Source organism: Montipora capricornis, chromosome 9 (assembly GCF_036669925.1).
Source record: "Montipora capricornis isolate CH-2021 chromosome 9, ASM3666992v2, whole genome shotgun sequence".
Lineage (NCBI taxonomy): Eukaryota > Metazoa > Cnidaria > Anthozoa > Scleractinia > Acroporidae > Montipora > Montipora capricornis.
Genome location: NC_090891.1, coordinates 37,306,016 through 37,328,515, shown reverse-complemented (window position 1 = coordinate 37,328,515; position 22,500 = coordinate 37,306,016). Strand labels below are relative to the sequence as shown.

The window sequence follows — 22,500 nt, the reverse complement described above, 5'->3', positions numbered from 1 at the left end:
CGATTGTCTTTGACAAAGAAACATAACATAAAATATAACCAACAAATCCCGATGTATTAATTCCCTAATTAAATCCGAGACTGCATCTAATTCCGTTCATGCAATGAATGATCACCAACTTCATTCCTGCGGATAAAAAAGTAAAGTGCATCTCTTGAGCTCAACCTGAATAATCGTTAAGGTTTTAGGCGTTCTGAGGACAGAAGCAGTCGATATTTCACATTTCAATCTTCTGAAAAAGAAAATTGCCTTAACGTTGGAAACTTTCAGAGGACTGTTTGAACTGTGAAATAGACAGAAATGACAGGTTTATATGTCTTTTAATTGTTTTAACCCGTTAAATTATCCACGAATTTGACTCTGGAAATATGGCAATTTAAGTTCTTCCGATGATGATGATACATTTTTGTTGTTGTGGGTAGAACCAAAAGTACATTACCCAAGAGTAAGAATCTGGTATCATCTAGGTTTGCACCCATCAGCGTGAGAAAAGTCTTTCTTTTTAGATTTGACTTCCCGCATGAAATGTTTTCATGGTGATGACGTTGAACAACTGCATTGAATGATGTATGCAAGCTGATTGGTCAGATATGCAGAGCTATTGTTTCTTTTCTCGCAAAACTTGGTTTAAAAATAGACACTTGATGAGGAATAAGCCAATTTGGGTAAATGGCATTCTTGGGTGATGGACTCTTGATAGCACCTAATATCTTGCGATGATTGGCATGTGGCCCTCATTAAGAGAATATGAGGAAAGAGTGTGAATCCCCAAAATTTGACCTTATTCCGGCAATGAAAAGTATGTGAAATCAGAAGTACGTGACCTTGAGGCGCGTAACGTGCAACTCTTGTCCTTGGAACAAAGCTGGGGATTTTAGGACACCAATTTTATGCCCAAATATGGACAAAAATAAGATCGAAGCTGCACGCGCGGGAAAATGCACGAGCTACGTTACATCCAAATAAGGAGATTTTTAAACTCAAAAAATCGCAGCTCTGAACCAGAGTAAAACACTTCAAGGTCATGAACTTCTGGTGAAATCTATTACCACTCCTATTTCATACCACGTTTCTCCTGTTTCATACCACGTGGTTATTCAGTTGGTGAGAAAGTGGGGCGGGCTGTCATGGGAACAACAGGTGCCAACGTAGCACCATTGCGTTCCGCGCATGATTTTGCTTTTGCATTTCGCACGAGCAACCCACATGCGGATAGTCGGTTGCAGACCAATCACGAGAGTTGCGGAGGCCCAATCTGATTGGCCAAGGCCAAATGAGAGAGATCGACACTTTTGGGTTATCGACTTCTGCCTCGGCATCATGGGCACAACCGCACAAGATAAAAATATCTGCCAATCAATCATCTTATAACACAGGGTTTTCCTCATGGATGCACCTCATGCTCTCTTGTTTAACACTTAGTCCACGCGAATTTTCAAGAAACACCTTAAAAAGACCAATATCGAGAGATGGGCTAAAATTAAGGCCGCGTCCACACATAACCGGATATTTTTGAATCCGCAACTTTTTCTTTCCGGATACACCATCCGTCCACACGTGCACGTATCCGGCAAATTTGCTGGCGAATCCGGAACTTTTTGAATACGCTCTCCCGGAGTGGATATTGTTGAACCCGCGATGAATACGCTAAATCCGGAAATGTTTTTATCCAGATGACGGAACCAGATCGAGCCCAGTTCCATACCGTGAAATCAATTCTCAAGATGGCTACCACGCAAAATTCACGCCCTTCGAGGCGCATTTTCTGTTACCCATGTTTCCTTGAGGAGTCCTGAGTACTAGAGTGAATCCGGATAAGTTTCGGGAACATGTGGAAGGGGGAATTCAATTTGAATACGTTATCTGTGGATGGGAATATTTTTGAATCCGGAAAGAAAAAGTTGCGGATTCAAAAATTTTCCGGATAAGTGTGGACGGGCGCCAAATTTGCGCTTTCTGTTCGACCCAAAAGTCCGAAAATTCAAGGTAAGGAATCAAGTGCAACAGAATGGAAAGGATACATAACTACATATCGACATCCAATTTTAGCGTTTAGTGTTTTGCAGGAGTCCATGAGTAGGAGCGAACAACTGCCCTATATTCTCGTCACTCAGGAACCCATGACCCGGACCCTACAGCTCCCATACTGGGCCTATGTAACGGCATTTTTACAAACTGATCTATTTTTAGACTATCTCTTCCGGAAAAAACAAAGGCAGTGCCGCTTCGGTGACCCTATGACGTCAGCTTAATTTCTTGTAATTGGTCATCTGGCTCCTGTGGGAGTCTCATTCGCGGGAAATTCAATCTAAAAATAAATCGGTCTGTGAAAACGCCGTGACACGAACACAGTAGAGTTGTAGGCTCCGGCTCATGGGTTCCTGCGTCACTGCGTTTTCACAGACCGATTTATTTTTAGATTGAATTTCCCGCGAATGAGACTCCCGTGGGAGCCCAATGACCAATCACAAGAACCCAACTTGGCGTCATTGCGTCACCAGACCAGAACGGCCTTTTTCTCCGAAGGAAAGGTGGTCTATAAATAGATCGGTCTGTGAAAATGCCGTGACATAGGCTTTAGTACTGAAGTTGTTCGCTCCTAGTCATGGAAACTTTCACAAGCAATATTAACGGTCAAACATGACAATTTGTTTTAATTCATCCTTTCGTCATTTTCAGATGCGGTTTTCCAAGTCTTTAGTCTTTAAAAAACGTGGTAGCAGGTTAATGTGTAGAATGCATTTAATAGGCTAGTTTCGAATTGTGCATTTTCCTTTGTTTTGAACAAAACAAAATGCTTATTATTCCCCTGAACCTCGACTCTGTTCTTTTGTTGCTGCACAATTCGAAACTAGCTTATTATAAATCTTACTTTGGACTTTGCAATAAGTGGTTGCTTTTCCTGTCTTGTGCCCTTCTGAAATGTGATTGAAAACACGAGAACATCGACATCACTGTATTAGCAATATTCAGCAGCAGCGGGTCTATGTCACATGATCACGGCGTTAATGATGAACAGAATACCGCCTTCCAAACTCGTTTGTGGTTTTCCAAAGTTGGTTTTGTTAGTGTTTTTATGTACATTTTGACTGAAAAAATTATAAATTTGGAGGAATTCAGCAATTCTTGCGGACAGGTGGTGAATTCAGAGAAAAAGAGCATGAAACTAATTTTGTGGAGAAAAGTGCAGTAGATATTGACCAAGATGGACTATCCAGAGCCACTTGTCCTATTTTTCAAATATATTCCATGCAAAACTTGAAAAAGTGGTGCCGCATAAATTCTGCGGCCTTCTTAGACTGGTGCCGCAGAAATTCTGCGGCTATCCTGAACCTCGACTCTGTTCTTTTGTTGCTGCTCATTTGGAAACTAGCCAATTAGAAATCTTACCTTGGACTGCTTTGCAATAAGTGGTTGCTTGTCCTGTCTTGTGCCATTCTGAAATGTGATTGAAAACACGAGAACATTTGTAAGAACGACAACCTTTCGACATCACTATATTAGCAGTATTCGGCACCAACGGGCCACATGAGCACAGTGTTAAGGACGGTGCCTACTATTGTTATTGCGCATACGTTCTGCGCATCTCGAGACACTCGGATTTCCTATCGGTGATGCTTACTAATACAGGGATATTTTGGCGCGGTTTAAAACTATCCGGAGAAAGTAGATCTTAGTAAGTACTCTTGGTATCCAAAAAGAAAATTGAGGGTAGCCATGCATTTTTGAGAGAGAATTAAGCTTCAATTTGAGAAAGAACGCCATACATTCCTTTGTATTTTAAAGCTTTTTACCAATATTATTCATGAATTATCTTTGAAAAATGCGTGGTTACCTCCATTTTTCTTTTTGGATTTCAATAACACTTGTTAAGATCTACAGTTCCTGCACAATCATAAACCGGGGCAAAAATATCTTTAATTAGTAGGCACCGTCCTTAATGATGAACGAAAATAATGATATATGAAATGAATCATACATTGAACTGCGGATATGAGATCAAGTGAAGCTACCGGTATGTTTCTCGCAGTCATGAACGCAATTTTTAGCAATAGGCCAGTTTCGTATTCTCACGATCCAACTGGATCTAGCATGCATGAAATGGAGGCTAATGCGGGGGAAATTGTTTGCATGTGAAAAGATTCCCCCGTATTAGCCTCCATGTCATGAGCGATCCAACCCAACTGTTAGACTGTGAAACCGGCCTATTACGTCGAGAAGTTTGAGAAAACGGGGTTTGAATCCGTAACCTCGCGATGCCGGAACGATGCTCGAACAAACTGAGCTATGCAGCCACTGATGTTGGGAGCTGGTCACTTGTGGGTTCTAATGTTCCCGTGAAGACGGGAACACGAACAATTGCTAAAAACTGCGCTCATAACAGCGAGGATCATAAACTTCAGCACTTGAGTGTTAATGACTTTGGCTTCCTCCGTTCTCCTATAGCGTACTGAGCGTAGTGATGAAGCATCCTAGCCGGCGATAATCGACTGATCTAATTAGCTGCTTAAACTACTAAATAACGAAAAAGAGCAAAGGAAATTTTACGGAGAAGGAATAAATTATCTTTTAAGATAATTTCATTGACAAGAGGAAGTCCTTACGACAATCACAATCGAAAAGGAACAAGTCTGAAAGGAAGTTGAACGAAAAATCACAGATTCCTTAACCGTTCTTCGTTGACGTAAACAACGAAACTCCAACGATCTTCCAACGTGCGTGCTTAAGCTCCCTAATAAGATTCGACTTCGACTTTAACTGGCCGTGAGTCATGCATGCACAGCGGTACTTTCAGTTTTACAAGACCCATGAAGGGTGCATTACGTCTTTACAGTAACCGCAATATTAACCCATTCATACCTCAAACTCCCCAGGACGTTCCCCCATTGTCGAGAAAAGCGTCTGGCGTTAGATAGAGTAACGTGTCACTCTCAGGGGTCAATGACTTAACAATATATTCGAACTTACCTCATCACACGAAATTATTACGAAAAGTAAGACAAATGCCGCTAGCAGACAAAGAAGCCCAGTTGCGATGAGGAAATATTCGACAACTTTACATATTATGAGGGATTTGTAAACGTTGTTGCGGAATTCCTCTGCTTTCTCGTCGGTGATTTCTGCACTCTAAAACACAATATTTAAAATCGTTTACAACTTCGGTTTCATCAAAAATCTTTTATTTGTATCAAGGTTAAGAGATGTGATCAAACAAAGCTCATCTCAAATATTACTCAGTAACAGGAGAATGACAAGGAGACGACACGATCGAGGGACTAAATGAAATTAAAAAACTCTTGCTTAGATGACTCACATAAAAATACAATAACGTCGTGTTGTTCACGCAGCAGAAGATAATGCCATTCTTTCGGTGATTAATTCACCAGCGATAGAATATGGCTGCAGAGCTATTCAGACATTTTCAATGAACACGTCCCAAATCGTCACAATAGCCACATAAAGGGCGCAAGCAAAAATAATTTTATTATTTTTTATTTTTGGTTGCCTCGCATCTTGCCTTGCGCTTTTCAGACTTTCTAGTGTGAACACAGACGCAAGTAGCACATGGTGCACACAAAGTGCCGCAAAAAACAGGAAACTTTGTGTTCCTTGCTTTGTAACAAGGGCCACAGAGAGGGAGGAGCTGGGGGGACTGTGGACTTTCACTTTTTTTCCTCTTTCCCCTCCCCTCACACTTCCGTAATCCATACGAAAACCTAGACCCCCCTTACCCCCCCCCCCCCCCCCCCTCTTCACCCAACTTTCAAATGCGTCCTGCGGTCCCTGCAGAAAAAACAGAAAGGAAAGGACCCATGTTTAAGTGTCTAGTCTTCTTGTGCTGAAGCACTAATTTTGAAACACTGCAAACTGAAAACCACTGCGGACTTCGCTTTTCGGGACCCAATCGTTAATGCATTTCATCCAAAGAAAATGATTACGAGACGAAGCTTACCTCTTCGAGAAACAAAACAGGAAGAAAGACAGATTTGAATTTCCCAGTTGTTTCTCTGTTAATAAAAGAAAAAGAAACCATACAAAAATAAATAAATAAATAAATAAATAACGTTTATTCCACTCTTTGCAGTAAAATAAAACTGAATTGTCAAGTGATAAAATTAACAATTATTATGATATTATAATAATAGACAAAATGGAAAACTAATCTAAAAATCTAAAAGTAATATGATCATTCGCTCGTTTGGTTCTTATGTAAGGGCGAAAGGATTTTTCATAGCCAGATCTAAGATTACGTGGCACATATAAATAACTTCATTACAAGTGCGCAATCTCCATGTGGAGAGAAACTTGTGACTAATATCAAAGCGTGTCTTCTCAAGACTTTCAAGGCCAGAAATAGTCAAAGCTTCATAATAACTACGATCTTGGAAGACAGTCTTAAGGACCCCTTTTTGCATGGATTTTAACTTGGCTGACAAATACTCAGATCTGATGGAGCACTTCTAAACACCGATGACATTGCTGCCAGCAACACCAGCTCTTTTAAGCACCCGTAAGGTATACAATTATTTAGCGGCTTTACTATATATATACAATCAATGTGGTCGTTCTATTTAAGGTCATCCCTAACTTTAACACCAAGTAATTTAACTGGTGATTTCCTGAGCAGATGGGTTGTATAACAGTATTAGGGTATTTCATGAAATTTATATGCATTACATTTAAGTGGATTTAACTTCATTAAAAATTGTGTGTCGTTAACAGCTAAATTCAAAATGCTAATTGAGTTACGAGTTAAAATTCTAAAATTGTACTATCATCTACTTATTTGGCTCTTACATTGCAGTCCCTTCAGTGTCTATTTATCATAATTGAGAAGAGGACCACCCCCATCTTATTCCCTTGGGGTATACCACCATGGGTCTGCTTTCCACTCAGATACGGTATTATCTATTCACACATCTTGGGTTCTATTAGTCAGGAAAGACTTTATCCAGTCAGATAACACAGGGTCCACACCAAGGAGTGATAGTTCATCCATAAGTATATGGTGATCTATCATATCAAATCCCTTTGAAAAATCAGAAATACTTACATACGCACATAAGCTTTATTTATACACCGTGTATCAATTCATATGAATACAAGTAAAATATGCTCTTATATCGAGCCGTGTGTTTACAACGGACACAGGAATATCCGCGATCGATAACCTCATGGAGAGCTTGCAAGAGGTAAACAAGGGCATAAGTTGTTACTGCCCTTTCCTGGCAAATTGCTTAGGATCAATATACTCGCCTACTATACACTTTGTTTAGAGTTAACAACAACAAAAACAAAACAGGAGACTCCAGATACCACGTTTGCATACACAAAGCAAAATTGGAAATAGGTGCATCAGTGCAGTGATCTTCGTAAGGTGTAGGAGTTTCAATTTACACAGATCAAATAACGTGATCGCCTAAAGTACTATACTTTGGTTGAAAAAAGCCAGAAGCCGAAAAAACCGATGTTTGCTCATCCTCAGATGCTGGTGTAATTAACCTCTGACCGTCGAATTTCAATGGGCCTTTTTTATAGTTCAGTCGCTCTAACTTTAAATGATTTCGTCTGGGGAAGTCTTAATTAATCCGCGGCAAATCGTAGTGTTTGTTACTCACGTCAAAGTGTCCACCGATTCCAAAGCCACGTTCACTTGCACCCTCTTAACAGCCCTCATAACTATTCCTGTCAACTGTTTAAAAGAAAAAATACAGAACTGTCACAATCAGTCGTTTATAACCCTTTTTTGTTTGCGAATTAATTGGAGATTTGTAAGAGATGGTGACTTTAGGAGAAGTTTTGAACAATGCTCACGTTTACTCAACCGTCGGTCCAGTACCACTTATGGTTCAAAAAAGATATCTCCCTATCTTTTTTCCAACGTAATCCTTGGGAACTTCATTATCAGGACTTTGAGAACTAAACTAACCGGCTCCACGTCCAGGTATGTCTCGTGGGCGCTTTTCATCGGGTGGAGTCCATTGACCGTTTTTAAAAGAGATTCGTTTCCTTGATAGAAATGTGGACCTGAAATCACGACCGGTGGATCTGAAAAAGGTGACCAAAAACACTTTGTCACTATCATTGTAGACATTGTTTCCTGCGATTTGAAGCTATTCTCTTGTTGGAGTGAAAACACTCTATTCACTCTGAGCATAACTTTACGAGCACGTAGGAAAAGGGATTCCAGGGGTCCGAACGAACCCCCTTTGCAGATCAATGACGGAGGGCTAAAAACACAAGTTACTGATTTTCAGCTTTTAGCAAATAGTGGAGGAATGGAAAACAAACTTTGGGTGGTTACCCTGCAAGTAGCACAAATAAAAGGAGTAAATTTGAGAGCCTTACATGAGGTCTAGAGTTGGCGTTGACAAAATGGCGTCTAAACGAAACGAATTGACATCCATTTTTTGCTATTTTCCCAGAGGTAAGTGAATAAGTGTTAAACTGTTATTCCCTTTAGGCTATAATTCGTAATATTAGATCACAAAAGCGTGTGTTTAGGCCCGTGTACTGTTGTGTTGTATCAAACACGGATCATTTTACGTGGGTATTTTATTCTCGGCTTACGAAATCGCAAGGATCAACAGGGACAATGCATTGCTGAACTAGCCGTAGTGCGTTTGCTGTAACAAACGTCTAAGCTAGCCTAGTTACGTGCTGAGAGGCCAAGTCTACATGTATCTATGAAAAATAGCATTTCCAGGCCTCTAGTTTCCTACATTTTCTAGGGGAGCATGCCACCAGACACCACTAGAGGCTCGCGCCATCGGCGCTCGCAGTATTTCCCTCTGTTAAGAAAACTTCATGTCAGTACGAGGACTCCTTTTCAAATCCCAGCTACGCGCCTGCTTCAACTGGATGCATGCTCTCTCATAAACTTGAATCCCTAAAAGAAGCGGAGTCTGTTTACAATATTCGTCTACAAGGAAGCAGCCCTTTTTTCACGGTTGAGTTCGGAACCTCCTAATACAAACCTCTTGCGTGTTTAGAGCCGGGTTTCGATCCGGAAGATTCCCCTGCAAAAATCGAACTTTTAAGCCACTGGACCAATAAGCGTCCGTGGTCTTTGAAGATGCCGTAATTCATATCTTGAACACTCATTGTCTTTTATAGCCGGATGAGGAACTTACGCAAACTCAATAGAAGCTTGATCATTTTCGCCTTTCGTTAGGTCCAAGAGACGGGACCTCCGGCTTATCGTCCTTATCCGAGAAGACTAGAGAGTCTAACCATTTGCAGATGTAATTACAAAGGCAGCACTTTCTCCTCAGTTATTTAAAGACCCTGAGTGATGGTCCGGCCGGAGATGAACTCACGACCTCCCGCGTGACAGTCCGGTGCTCAACCAACTGAGCCACCGGTGCGCGGTGCCTTCCTAGGCTTCTGATTGGCTCCCCCAATCTCTCATATACAATTTGACCTTAAAATGGAAACTAATTGAGCCGGTCGAACTTTCACAGACTTAAAGGGGGAGGAAGGCCTTAATTAACGCATGCAGCAGATCACCAGCCTGAGGTTAGTTTTTACAAAGCAGCTTCCTTTTAGGGTACTTCAAATCTTTCAGTGCTACTTTTCAATTAAAGCTAACTCTCTTTCTAAAAGAAAATCTGGAAACGGACGTAACTCAGTTATTGCGTACAATAGATTTTTCAATAAAGGTTAATAAACCACCCACGTTTCATAATTCCCTAATGGCGTGACTCTGCTGGGAATTTTTTTTTTTAGTGGCAAACAGCTTCATCTCAAATAATCAGCACATCATAGTTTCCTTACACTCGAAGGTTGCTATGCTTTACGACTGGGTAAGAGTAAAAATGACTTACTCATTGGTTTGCAGAGGCTAATATTCATCAGGCCGCTAGGCAAACATCCTGGAGCAACACAGAATCCCTTATTTGGTGGATAAATATCTCCACTTTTCAAAGCATCTCTTGGCATTAAAAAGCGAAAAAGTTCGATTTGTTTAAAACGAACTGTTGATTCATACTTGAAGCTCATCGATCTGAGAATTTAAAAGAGAAAATAAACAAATAAGAGGCGAAAAAAAAATGCTTAAAATGCTTCATGACTTTTCCCGGAATCCTAACTGTTTGAATGGGGTATTTATCACGAGCTAGTTTGCTATCGGATTTTTTAATGTCTAATCATTGATTTTTTTTATGGGCGAAGAAGGCTTCGGCTTGAACAAATAAAATGGAATTTTGTCAGAGGACGCAAAACGCCCAAAGGACATAAAGAATAGCTCCAGCCAGGAACTTATAACTCGGAGACTTCAACTCTCATTGCTCATCTGAAGTTATCGTTTTCTCAGACTGTCCATGATATTTAAAACACCTTTCCGACGAAATACTGTTCCTCGCAGCCATTCAAACATGTGGTTTCCGTTTTAGGCCTTTTTTAAAGCACTTTTTTACATTTTGGGCAACATACGAGTTCTTTCTTCTTAATTTAAGAACTTTAGAGGAAAGTTTTGTCTGAAAGAACAGTTTGAAGCAAACCGGGTTACTTTTATGATCGTGGAATTGGATGAATCGGTTGAATTGAGCCTGAAAGTAATCTGAAAGTAATCTGAAACCAGGGCAGTGTTCAAATCTACATTATACCTAAGAGTCTAGTAGTGCATACCTGCAGATATCGGGTGAAAAGACATACAAGGCGTCCTCCCTTTTAATGCTTGGTGCGAACTGAGTTCCATCTACGGGAATAAAGAATCAAGCAATGAAGCATGACTCCTGATCATAATAACTGAAGTATAAGAGAAACACAATTTTCTTTGAAAGATCCTTTGAATGCTGTCAGATCACCCTAAGGCAAACGCGCAACTACTGTCTTAATTTCTGAAGTAAAAGTTGGCCACTCCTCCCCTACCTCTGCGTTTCCCCACTTTGTAACTTGACACATCAACGCGTTGATAAAGTTCGCAAAGAGCCAGCTTTAAGTTTAGTTAAATGTTCTCAGAAGTCGTACCAACAGATACAGCACCCCTCTCCTCTTGACAGCCCGTCCCCCCCCCCCGTACAAACGCAGACCGTGCCAGGTAAGGTAGTCGTTTTAGTTACTTGCCTGTGCCATTGATCATGTTGGCAAACTGGTCACTCCACCAAGTTAAATGGCTGCAGTGTAAATAAGAACAAACCCGGTGAAAAAATGTCCAATGAAGTTTTTATTTTAGAGTGCCTGAATAAAGACAAATCGTCCCTTTTCGGTTCTTAGAGCTAGATTGTAAATGAGGTTTTCCAAAAGAGGCGTTGAAAGAGAATTTTCCAGCACTCGAAACGACGGTTAAAAATACACGGACAGGAAGCAAGGCCCTACAATCCATTTGGTAATCAAATGAAAATAACACCCTGCCTCAATTCAATCTCAATAAAAGAATACACTGCAACCTTTTGGGGCCATAAATATGTGAGTACTATGAATTGTCATGATCGTATTAATTTGACCTCTACTTGACCAAATAACCACTTTCATAGATCTCGTGGGCAAAATAAATAAATAAATAAATAAATAAATAAATCCCTTGCGACAGATGTTTTTGGAGGCCTTTATATTGTGGCATTTACCGTTTTGAATAAGAATTAATAATCGCGAGCGTTTGTTAAAGGAACCTTCTTACAAAAACACTTCGTTATTAAATATAATTGTTTATCATATGGCTACGGTACGGCCCCGCGCGCGCTTCTATTGTAAAACTATTGGGAAAATCCCCGCGTATGAGCACCGTACGCATTAGCGCGAGCAGGGCCGGAAAAAGCCGTACGACCCTACTGGGAACACGTACTGCTCCGTGCGATGCAATTTTACAGCTGGAAAGCAAATGCACACAACATATCAGATAAATTTTCTATGCAAAATTTTGTTACTTATTTTGTCCAAAATTCGTCTTCTGAGTGCTCATGAATAGTGTAAAGAGTCGATATGATAAAATGCTTATTGACTGAGTTTAGGTCGGGCCGGACAGGAAAAATTTTTTGGCCATCGGTCATGGCGTACTCCTTGACCTCGGGCCAAATATTTTCCCGTCCGGCCCTTCCACTCAGTCAATAAATTCATAATCTGGTATTGATGGGTAGTCTTCCGAGGAAAGGGAATTGAACCACGAGGAACTGTTTCACACATCTTCTTTGTCCTGCCGACATTTAGCCGAGTATGCCTACAACGCCGTATTGAATTTTTAACCTCAGATATAACGTTTCCAGCGTTTTGAACATTATCAGCCCTTACAAATCCCGTATGACGGCGCCAAATGTTGCAAGCTGAAAGGTATGCGCTTTCTCCGCTATTTACCTTATCACATGCCTGATAAAAAGTTAAAGTCTGGTTTATACGAGCCTAGAAGGCCATCAGGCCGGCGCTTATCTCCGGTTACTGTAGCATGAAGCGACTAGGAGTATTTCTACTCCCCCCTGGATGGGATGATAGTCCATCGCAGGGTTACCCCCAGTATTAAATTCGCGGGTACCCATTTATATACATTTGAACAGAAGCACCGTGAGAGTAAAGTGTCTTTCCCAAGACACATACGTGGGCTCATCGAATAATTGTTTTTATCATATGTCCCGTACGGCCCCGCGCGCTTTCATTACAAAACTATTGGGAAAATTCTCGTATGAGGGCCGTACGCATTAGCGCGAGCAGGGCCGTAAAAAGCTGTACGGCCCTACTAGGAACACGTACTGCTCCGTGCGATGCAATTTTAGGGGATTTCGTCGCTTTTAAACATCCAAGTAATTTACAGCTAGAAAAGCAAATGCAAACAACATATTCGATAAATTCTCTGTGCAGATTTTTGTTTTTATTTTGTCCTAACTTCATCTCCTGAGTGCTCATAAATAGTGTTAAGAGCCCATATGATAAAATGCTTATTGACTGAGTACCGAGCGAATATTTGGCCCTCGGTCATGGCGCTCGGTCCGTACGCCATGACCTGGGGCCAAATATTTTCGCGTCCGGCCCTCCCACTCAGTCAATAAGTACATAATATCTATCTGATTACCTACCGTTGATTTCTCCACATAGTAAACTGCCCTACTTTCTGTATGTCGTCTTGTCCAGTATTTACTGCGCTGATTCCATAATAAGTGTTGTTATACTAACAAAAAGATAAATAAGCAGTCAAGGTAAGATCATTAATTAAAAACTTGAAAAGCGTACCGTACAATTCATTTACTTTTTACGCTATGGAAGGATGGAAGAGCGATGAAAGCTTTGTAAATAGAAAGAGATTAATGCTTTTCGTAGTGGTAAGAGCTCTTGCTTCCCACCAAAGCTCCTCGTGCAGAGGTCTTGGGTGCATTTCTTCCCGTGATTGCCTTTCATCTCAAGCTAATCTGAACATGATTTCACACAGAGGGCCGGGTAGAACCTCGGTCTTTCTGTATTTATATAATCTTAGTTTTCTCTTGAAAACTGACAAAAATCAGGATACAGCATGGCAGCATCGTTTCGAGAAATAGCTTTGGAGCTATGGCTGCCGCGGTTGTGTGCGTGCATGCAATAGGAAGCGAAATAAGCCACAAAGCAATAGGTCTCATGAGAAAAGGTATGGCTCCGAAAGCCTCTCATATATTTCTTTGCCGTTCTAGTCCAAGCAACGAACGCCCCACGTGAAATAACCATTGATTTATTTTCAATTTTCACTCCAAACGTGCATCTATACCCCTTATACCAGTTTTACTCTTAGAACAACAAGGAATAATCGCAGGATGATGACAACAGCACCACATTGCACTTATGGAGCCTTTTTCCTGGACATCGTGTGGTCCGCCTTAGCAGCTCAAAAGTGCCCATCAACTTAACAAGCTCCTTCGCTTAATTAGCTCTCTGCAATTTGGTTGCTTTAGAAGGTTTTTTCCTTCCAGAAAACTCTCCCTGTTATTTGGCTTTGAGAGATTAGATGAAACAAGCAGCTTAAATTTCATACATAACCAAGCAATGAAGGGGAGTAGTTCCAACAGCACTCAAACTACTTTCCAATGCAAAGTAGTTTGTGACGTAAACCCCTCACTGAATCCATCCTCAGTGCTCCGTCTTAGATCCACTTACCTAGTTTTTCGTTAAGAAGGCGCAGAATTTTTCTCTGAGAAATTGCTTGTTGGCCTCAAATGTGATCTAAACTCAAGGTGCGTCTTACAGCTAACCTGCATAGCAGGCGGTTTGGTGAAATTTAGATTAAGTAATATATCAACAACGAGTTCGAGTGTTTCATCATAGGTTCCAAACAGCGAGAAACTAAATGAAATGGTTTTATTGTTTCTAAGTGTTTGGAACCGATGATGAAACACGAAGCATGTCTCAAACAGTTGTGCATGTTTTAATTCTGCTTCCTTTACTAATTGTGATATAAACATTGTTGTAAACAGTGGAAAATGAGTTATTAAAAACGCTGTTCTTTGACTTAATTTCTTTTGTTTTGATACGTAAATCTTGATATCCAATGAGGAAACAGATAAAAGCAACGTCTGCTTTGGATATGATATCCAAAACACGTGTGGTTTTCATCTAAGTTTTCATTGGGTTTCAAAAGTTATGCACGTGAACGGTTGACCAGTCGTGTCCGAATCCGTTGTGAGCCTCCAAGGATTGTGAAAATTCGAATGTTTTTCGCTGTTTCTCAGCAATGGATACTCGCTGGACCTTAAAACTTGGTCAAAGAGAAGTAAATTTATCCGTGTGGCCATCGCCGGAGTTTGAGAGTGACTGATGTCGGAGAAGTGTGCTTTGATCGGTGAGATGTGAGGTAAGCTAGAAATTACTTTCCTGCCTTTCCTTTATTTAGGTTCGAGTGACAACCAGGGAATTTGAGAAGTCGCTTAAAAGTGACCACGACAATAAAGTACAGCTTTTTTAGTGAGAACTTTTGCGTGTAAATCTCTTTTTCAGTTTGTTATCGAGATTCCCATAAAAATCCGAGTGTGGGAGGCCTGTGCATAAGCTAGGGATGAGTTGAACCTATTTGAGATCCATCTTATAACCGAGTATTTTGATGAGATTTTCAGTTTGCGACATAAATGCCATATACCCGAGTGCGCCTTGTATCTGAAAAACTACGGTATACTTCGTTTTCAACTTTCGGTGTCTTTGAAAGAAACATTTTGCAACTCAATGCAGACAATTGCAATGTTTTGGAAAAAACACCATTAAACGGTTAAGCACTTAAAACTCCCTTGAGCAGATTTGGCCAGAAATGAGCGTCACGAAGTGTCTGGCCCCTTGAGATTGCCCAAGTGTCTGCCGGCTCAGGCTTTTGAAAAGTTAATTTGACTGTGCCACACACCTGCAGTTGTACAAACGATGATGCGCCTTCTGTAGCACTGCTGGGACATTCTTTTGTTTTGAAACTGACTAATGTTCCGAGCAGAACGTCCGTATATCCCCAAATCAGTTCATGCACATTCTTGCGTTGGAACAACTTGACATTCCAGCCAGTAGCAGTAAACTGAAGCAATTTCAAGCAGTTTGGGTAATTCGTCAGGTTAGTATTTTTCACCTTCAACGCCACAGCCTGGGCAAAAGACAGAGAACATCATTGAGAGTGATGTAAAATGAGTGAGTGAGTGAGTGAGTGAGTGAGTGAGTGAGTGAGTGAGTGAGTGAATGAATGGGTGGATGGATGGATACTTTTATTTAAACATGGCATTATATCAAGTTAAAATCAGTATACATTCGAATCTGATATTAATGCTGTTCTAATACGACATAGAAAATCTGGAAAGTATTTTCATTCAAAAAATATTTCTATACAGGATAACTAATTGTGCGAACCTTTACTGGTGCCCATATTGTAAAGATCGAGTAAACGTACAAATTTCTTCGGGGCCGTTCTACCTCTAAAACTGTCATTATTACTACTTATATGAATAAATGGTAAAGGTAAAGTGTAAAGTCACTTTATTTAACGTCGGTAGTTCCTTTAGTAACAAAACTGTTATCAATGCATGGAAGCAGAAGGTGCGCCCTTTACACCACGTCCTCTGTCAGTGCTTCTCAAATGGATGGAATGGATGAATAAAGATGACAAAAATATACCAGGAGTTAAGGCCGTCTGGTAAAATTCCTTATTTGAAAAAGACTAAGAGATTTCAGGGAGGAGTAGCCGCCATTTTTAGGTATATACATACCAGGAGCGGGATATTAACGGTGACAAAAGAGTCAATTTGGTCATCACAGCCAGCACATGACGTCTCTGTGTCAAAAACATACGTTCTGTTTGGCATGAACGTGACGACGCTTTTATCGGAATTCCAATCTAGCACCTCATTAGATCTAAGCTCTCTGTAAATGAATTTGAAAAGAAAACATTAAAATATGGAAATACGCAAGTTCCTTTTATTCAGAGGCCGGGTTCGGAACGCAACAATGCTTGAAAAAGGAATTACACTTCCCTTCCCACCCCATTGTTTTTTGATTCAGACAACACAACGTGAAAGTATCCACGACGGATCCATATTGAAGTTTGGCACAAGCTCACGAGCTCATGATTTTGGTATAATTTTCAAATGCACCATGCCCAATGTTGAAAAAAAGTGCCTAATTTATTTTTTTGCCTCTTCGTTTGTAGCTATAAACACGATAAAAAATAGGGTCCAAGCGGGTTGGATAAGCAGTGTCCAAACCAGGCTCTCTCTTCAGTGTTCTTTCGCCTTAACGAGACACGAAGTACCACTTTTATGCAGTAAAAAGCAAAATTGCGATACTTACCTATAGGAGTATGGACCTATCTGTGTTACATTTGGAATTGATTCTCCTTTCATCACCTCATCAGGATTTGTCACATTAAATACAAAAACTTTCATGTAAACAGGCACGGATGTGTTCTTCCATTCTTTGAAAGCTAAACTGTCAGCTTTTAATTGTACTTCCTAGAAAAAGAAAGAAATAAAGAACCTGAAACGATTTTGCAAACAAATTCATGTTTTTCGACGTGATGCTAATCTCCCCTCTTCATTAGCTAGGCTAAACTACCTGCTTGAAACTCTGGAACATTAAAAAACGCCGGAACAGTGTCAACGTGCTTCATGTTAACTTGGCGGCAACAATTCTTGGATATTATTACTGGAATGATAGAGGGGTTTTCAATTGAGTGTTGAAAGTAATTGGTGAATTAATTTGGTTTTGCATTACTTCACTCGGTGATAGGTTCAAAGTTTTCGCGCCGCTTTTTCAACCAAACACAGAATCATCAATTTGTGGTTGACAAATTGAACACGACCAAAACTGTGAGGAAACCGTTCAGCCATTCGCTCTCGTAACTTCGAGTACATATTAACGACGTCCTTGTTAAAGTCTATATTTTGATAGTCCATCTCGTTTTTAAATTCTTTTAATTTCGCAATAAGTTGTCCAGTCGTTGAGTGATTCCATTGCCAACTTGTTCTTTTTTCCACTTCATGCCCATTCGCCTCCACCATTTTGGTACAGGCTGCGCATGGACGAGAACGCTCAACCGCAAAAAAAGTGATGTTCAAACAATCCCGGGTCAGATACGCCAGTGTTTACATGAAGAAATTGAAGAAATTTCAACCCTTCTAGCCGGGTCAACCCGAGTCTTGAGAAGGGTTACCCGGCAAGGGGGGCTGACCCTGTTTGACTACTGTTTTCATGTAAACGCTTATAAACATTTGACTGCAAAAGGGTTACCTGCCGCGGTGATTCAACCCGGGGTAAAAAGCAACCCGGGCTCGTGTAAAGAGGCCCTATGACCAAAAATCAATTACACTTTTTCTTTGTATTTTAAAACTACGTTAACTGAACACTAAGTGACCGAAGTTTTAAGCCTTCATTTCAAAAAGACACCTGTTTATTTTGCAATTTTCCTAATTAATGGTCCGCCATTACTAACTTTAAAATCTTGAGAGAGCTGGATCGAGGATAAGATGATTTCAAAGGCGCACTAGTTTAAAAATGCAATGCGTGTACACTCGCTTAAATTAATATGCAGCACGGGAGTTTCGAGCTTTCAGACTTTTCAACTCGCGCTTTGCATGTCTTATAAGCTGCGTTTGCACGCTGCAATTTTAAGCTAGTGAGCCTTTGACGTCATCTTATCCTCGATCCAACCCTGTGAGGTCCAGTCGGTCAGTCTTGAACGTGAATAATGGCGGACTGTGAAATCCTAAACTTGCGCTCAACAATAACAGCCTTTGGATAAAATTCTAAGCTTAAAATTTTGCCAGTCAGGTGTCAAGCAAACACGCTTTCAAAATCTATGAAAAAAAGGAAGTGAATTTTTTTATCATAGTCATTGTTTTAATTGTTTAGAATTTTGTTTTTGGCGAGTGTAGCGAGAGCTGCTGCATCACCCATTGTTTTTGCATGGTGAGTCTTTTAATACCCTTGTAATTCTTATGAAATGTAGGAAATAAAATGAATGAATGAATGACTCACTAGTACTGACTCACTGACTTACTTAGCATGAAGTATTTACATAGTAACTTGACTGAAGTCAAGCCAACGTGAGTTGAATCCACTTATGGCGTAGTAGTATAGTATTATTTCCACAGGAAATCCTTTACTTTGCATCCAAAATTGTCCAACTTCGCAACATATTTAGAAAAAAAACGTTGTTCAATATCAGCAGGAACCTATTACGGGGAGCTTCCATAAGTATTGTACCCTTGAGTCAACACTGTCTCGGGTGTCTTTTTCTTTTTAAACTGCTATATTTTTTATGGGCAGTGGGTCGTGGCCCCCCACCCCTCACCTCCAGGGAGCGGCACACAATGGAGAAGTAAGACATCTCCATCCCTCCACTAGTCTGGGAGCCCATCTTGGGCAAGTGGTAGCACTATGCCCCTCCCCCTTCCCATACCAGGGTAACGGCGAAGTCACGGGAAGCAGCATGCTAGAACGAATCGCTTTTAGCGGTAAGGGCTTCTCTGCAAGGAAAGAGCTGCTGACACATTTTGAAATACCCTCGTGTTTCGGGTGTTCTGCATGTGACGTAATCAGAGGATGACCATAGGCCTCTTATGATTGGCTATTGTGAGAACACCCCACGAAAAGTTCCCTAGGAGGTGCTTCTAGAAATAAAAAGATACGGGACAGGGTTGACTCAGAAGGTTAATATAGAAGATGGAGGCTCCGGGTAATGGGCTCCTGCCACAACCTCTTGGCTCCTGAAATCAGGTTTTTTTGTCTTTCTTGTCCTGTTTTCTTGTGATTCTCTGTCATGATAAGGATGTAGCAAATTGTGTATGCAGTCTTTAACGTTAGAGGAAAATGGCGTTCAGTGACAAGGAGTCATGTTACTGATGGTAATTCTTCTCTTTGCGAAATCAATTATTTTTGTGATAATTAAATTGCTAATATGCTATACTTTTCTTTTTTTATAAGAACCGTTAAGGCTGAGATTAAATGGAATTTTAAGAAAATACTATGACCATACCCAAGCTGACAGTCAGTTAAGAACGTCTTAAGGTGGCTTACTACAGTTTTCCGAAGAAAAAGATCAAGGTTTTGGAATCTGTGAAATTAAAGCAACAGGAACTCTCTTCTGGAGTGTTAATCACTGCAATTGATGTAAAATGTAATTTTACCGAACAAATAAATGCAAATCAGGGTAAAATGCTAAACATAGTGACCGAGCTCTTGGAGGGGGGACTGCAAACTAGACACTTCAAAGGCTCTTTTCTCGAAAACCAGCCGTACAACCCCACCTCAAAATTTCAGGATTTCCGAAAGCGAGAAAAATAATTATGCAGAGAAATAAATAGATAAATCTGCCAGACAGGTTTTTCACAAATGACAAAAACGTCGATTTTCGTCTAATAATAACTGAAAAACTGTCTGATAGAACTTTTTGTAAAATGTTTGTCTCGCTTTCGGAAATCCTGAATTTTTGAGGTGGGATTGTACGGCTGGGTTTCGAGAAAATTGAAGTGAAGTGTCTAGTTTCCAGTCCCCCTCCAGGAGCTCGGTCACTATGTTGAGTATGGCTTCTTCTTTTATCCCCTGATTTGCATTTATTTGTTCGGTAAAATTACATTTTACATCAATTGCAGTGACTAACACTTCAGAAGAGACTTTCTGTTTGCTTTAATTTCACAGATTCCAAAACCTTGATCTTTTTCTTCGGAAAACTGTAGTAAGCCACCTTAAGTCCGTCACAATATTAAGCGTTTTCCCCTGATTTGTATTTATGTGTTAGGTAAAATTACATTTTACATCAATTGCAGTGACCAACACTTCACAAGAGACATCATTTTGCTTTAATTTCACAGATTTCAAAATTTGATAGATACTGTAGTAAGCCACCTTAATTTGCTCATTTGTGTTATTTTGTTTTGTTTTGTTTTTGTGAGTAATATAAATAAAGGCAAAAGAGATGTAAAACTGTAGTCTAACAGGACATAATTATTATATGGAGATGGTTAAAAAACTAGACATGTTTCTTTGTTTTATGTTTTTGTTCGCTGTTTAGGCCCTGACCACGCACAAACCACAACCTTTTCTTCTAAAAGGCAGCCAATCAGAAGTTAGGATTAATTTATTCAAAACTCAGATGTAAACTGAGGACCAAAGATTGTGCATGGTCGCGGTGAAGTTAATATGAAACGCGACGTCACTGTTCTCCCTTTTGAATATTCAAGAGTTTCATTATCAGTCCATCTATACGAACTATGAACAGGAGGACAATTAACTCAAATAATTAAGCTCAGGGACGTTTTTTAACATTAATAATGTGGTTTCCTTATTGCAATATACACTGAAGAACAACTCAGTTTGTTTTCGAACTTAGAATACCACATTAACAACATTAAGAACGTTTTCAGACTCAAATCGCAAAAATATAAGAACGTTCAGCTGCAGCTCCAAAATAACGCTAAATGTGGTCATTTTAAAGCACTTGCCGAGGACAAGAGAAAAAGTCCTAAAATGCGTGCCGAACGTGTAGCACCATCGTTTTTCCTCATTTAATCAATAATATCATTGTTGGTTTTGAGGCAATGTCCGATTGTCGTTCCAACAACCATCTTCGTTTCGTAAATATTCTGAAAGAAAACTGAACCACATGGTTTTAAATGCGTGACGCACGTGGCACGAAAAAGGTGACACACGTGGCAAAGTGCATCAGAAGGAACATGGTATTCCGAAGTGATTTTCGCGTGAAAAAAAAAAAACAGCAGAGGACTTTGACTTCAATGGCGTGGTTATAGCTTAAGGCTACATTAAAGAATGAAGGCCACTTACCACGCTTGCATAACAAAATCAATATCGAGAGGCTCACTTTCATCACAGGTATCAGGAGCTCGTCAGGTGCTGACGACCTCCGAGTTTGACCGGAACCGGAAACAACTGTACAAGAAGGCACTGTTACGGCGTTACCCGTGAACTAGGCAATATGTTTCATTCCATTTAAAATAATAATTACAAACTATAGCAGATATCGATCCCGTAGCTTCTTCTTTTATCACCCTGTCAAGCCAAAATAGCCAGACGGGCAAGCAAATGTCAATAGCCAGACGGGCAAGCAAATGTCAAATCACCCGCAAACGCTCATAATTAATTATGCTTCGATTCTCTCCCTTGAAATTTCCTACACTACAAAAACTACACTTGCTCATGTCTCGTTTCGCTATCCTGCTGAGCCAGACGGGCCGGTAAATAAATTATGCCTCAACTTTGACACTGTTTTCCCCTTCAAACCTACCTCATCTATGTTTTTCTGAATCCATTTTTGAAGAACTTCGCCAATATTAAACGTTAAGCCAAGAATGAGGAGAACAATTCCAGAAAGAGCGAAAAAGCAGGTCAGAGATTTTCGAGAACAACAACCACAACAACGGTTAGAAGACATTTCAAACCGAAAGTAGTCACAGAAAGATGTAAGCTCTAGGAAGATTTTTAGTATCAATGCATTGCCATGCGAATCAAGGGGCTTTTTGATCAGCTTCGTGATTCGGTTGTCGTTTGTCTCGTGATTTCTCGGCAGAGTTGACGCTGCATTTCTCGTGACAAACATTTGGACAAGACAACATTCGTTCCGTGGATCAAAGATCTATAAGAATTCTTCACAAAGTTAATTGAAAGAAATTGTTGAGGTGGAATTCATCCCCTACTAAGATAAAGACGGAGTCAACACAGTGACTCTTTTAGGGGATTTATGCATTCATGGTTCGCTGTAAAGGCAAAAATGCAAACTAATTTGGCATCTTTCTCTGAAGCATTGTTGTCTTCAGCCTTGTGGCAACAATTGTACTTTGACAAAAGTAGCGTGTAAACAGCCCTCCTCCCTCCTAGCCTCAGAATTTGTTTCTTAGGGGATGGGCGGCTGTACACAGGCGTCGACGTCCACTCCCTCCACATTTTACCAGACATTTTGGAGCTATTGACGAAAAAACGTATCATTGCCGAGCTGAACGCTGCCTCATATCGAAAGTGTTTGATTTATAAACAAAAGGAACGTGCAACAAGGATTATAAGGTGAATGATTATATAACAAACGAGAAGTGAAAGGCTGATCAAACATAGACCTAACGTCATTTTTTAAAGAAC

General features: G+C 40.3%; 2 protein-coding genes across 2 annotated transcripts in view; one reads left to right on the top strand and one right to left on the bottom strand.

Annotated features, from left to right (window-relative positions):
• Positions 1–21,895, bottom strand: part of LOC138016047 (lysosome membrane protein 2-like) — a 23,892-nt gene extending 1,997 nt beyond the window's left edge. Inside the window, exons 1-15 of the mRNA XM_068863208.1 lie at positions 21,656–21,895; positions 16,705–16,865; positions 16,125–16,278; positions 15,281–15,508; positions 13,005–13,096; positions 11,068–11,117; positions 10,630–10,699; positions 9,828–10,006; positions 7,931–8,049; positions 7,620–7,693; positions 5,954–6,008; positions 4,969–5,127; positions 3,391–3,438; positions 2,873–2,917; positions 1–126 (exon numbers count right to left, since the gene is read on the bottom strand). The exon at positions 1–126 is cut by the window's left edge and continues 1,997 nt beyond it. Coding sequence (XP_068719309.1) covers positions 121–126; positions 2,873–2,917; positions 3,391–3,438; positions 4,969–5,127; positions 5,954–6,008; positions 7,620–7,693; positions 7,931–8,049; positions 9,828–10,006; positions 10,630–10,699; positions 11,068–11,117; positions 13,005–13,096; positions 15,281–15,508; positions 16,125–16,278; positions 16,705–16,865; positions 21,656–21,802 — 1,587 coding nt within the window. The 5' untranslated portion in view covers positions 21,803–21,895 and the 3' untranslated portion in view covers positions 1–120. The remainder of the gene's footprint in view (positions 127–2,872; positions 2,918–3,390; positions 3,439–4,968; positions 5,128–5,953; positions 6,009–7,619; positions 7,694–7,930; positions 8,050–9,827; positions 10,007–10,629; positions 10,700–11,067; positions 11,118–13,004; positions 13,097–15,280; positions 15,509–16,124; positions 16,279–16,704; positions 16,866–21,655) is intronic.
• A 374-nt stretch (positions 21,896–22,269) lies between these two features.
• LOC138016043 (uncharacterized) overlaps positions 22,270–22,500 on the top strand; it is a 7,452-nt gene continuing 7,221 nt past the window's right edge. Inside the window, exon 1 of the mRNA XM_068863205.1 lies at positions 22,270–22,428. The gene's annotated coding sequence lies outside the window, so the exon portion shown is untranslated. The remainder of the gene's footprint in view (positions 22,429–22,500) is intronic.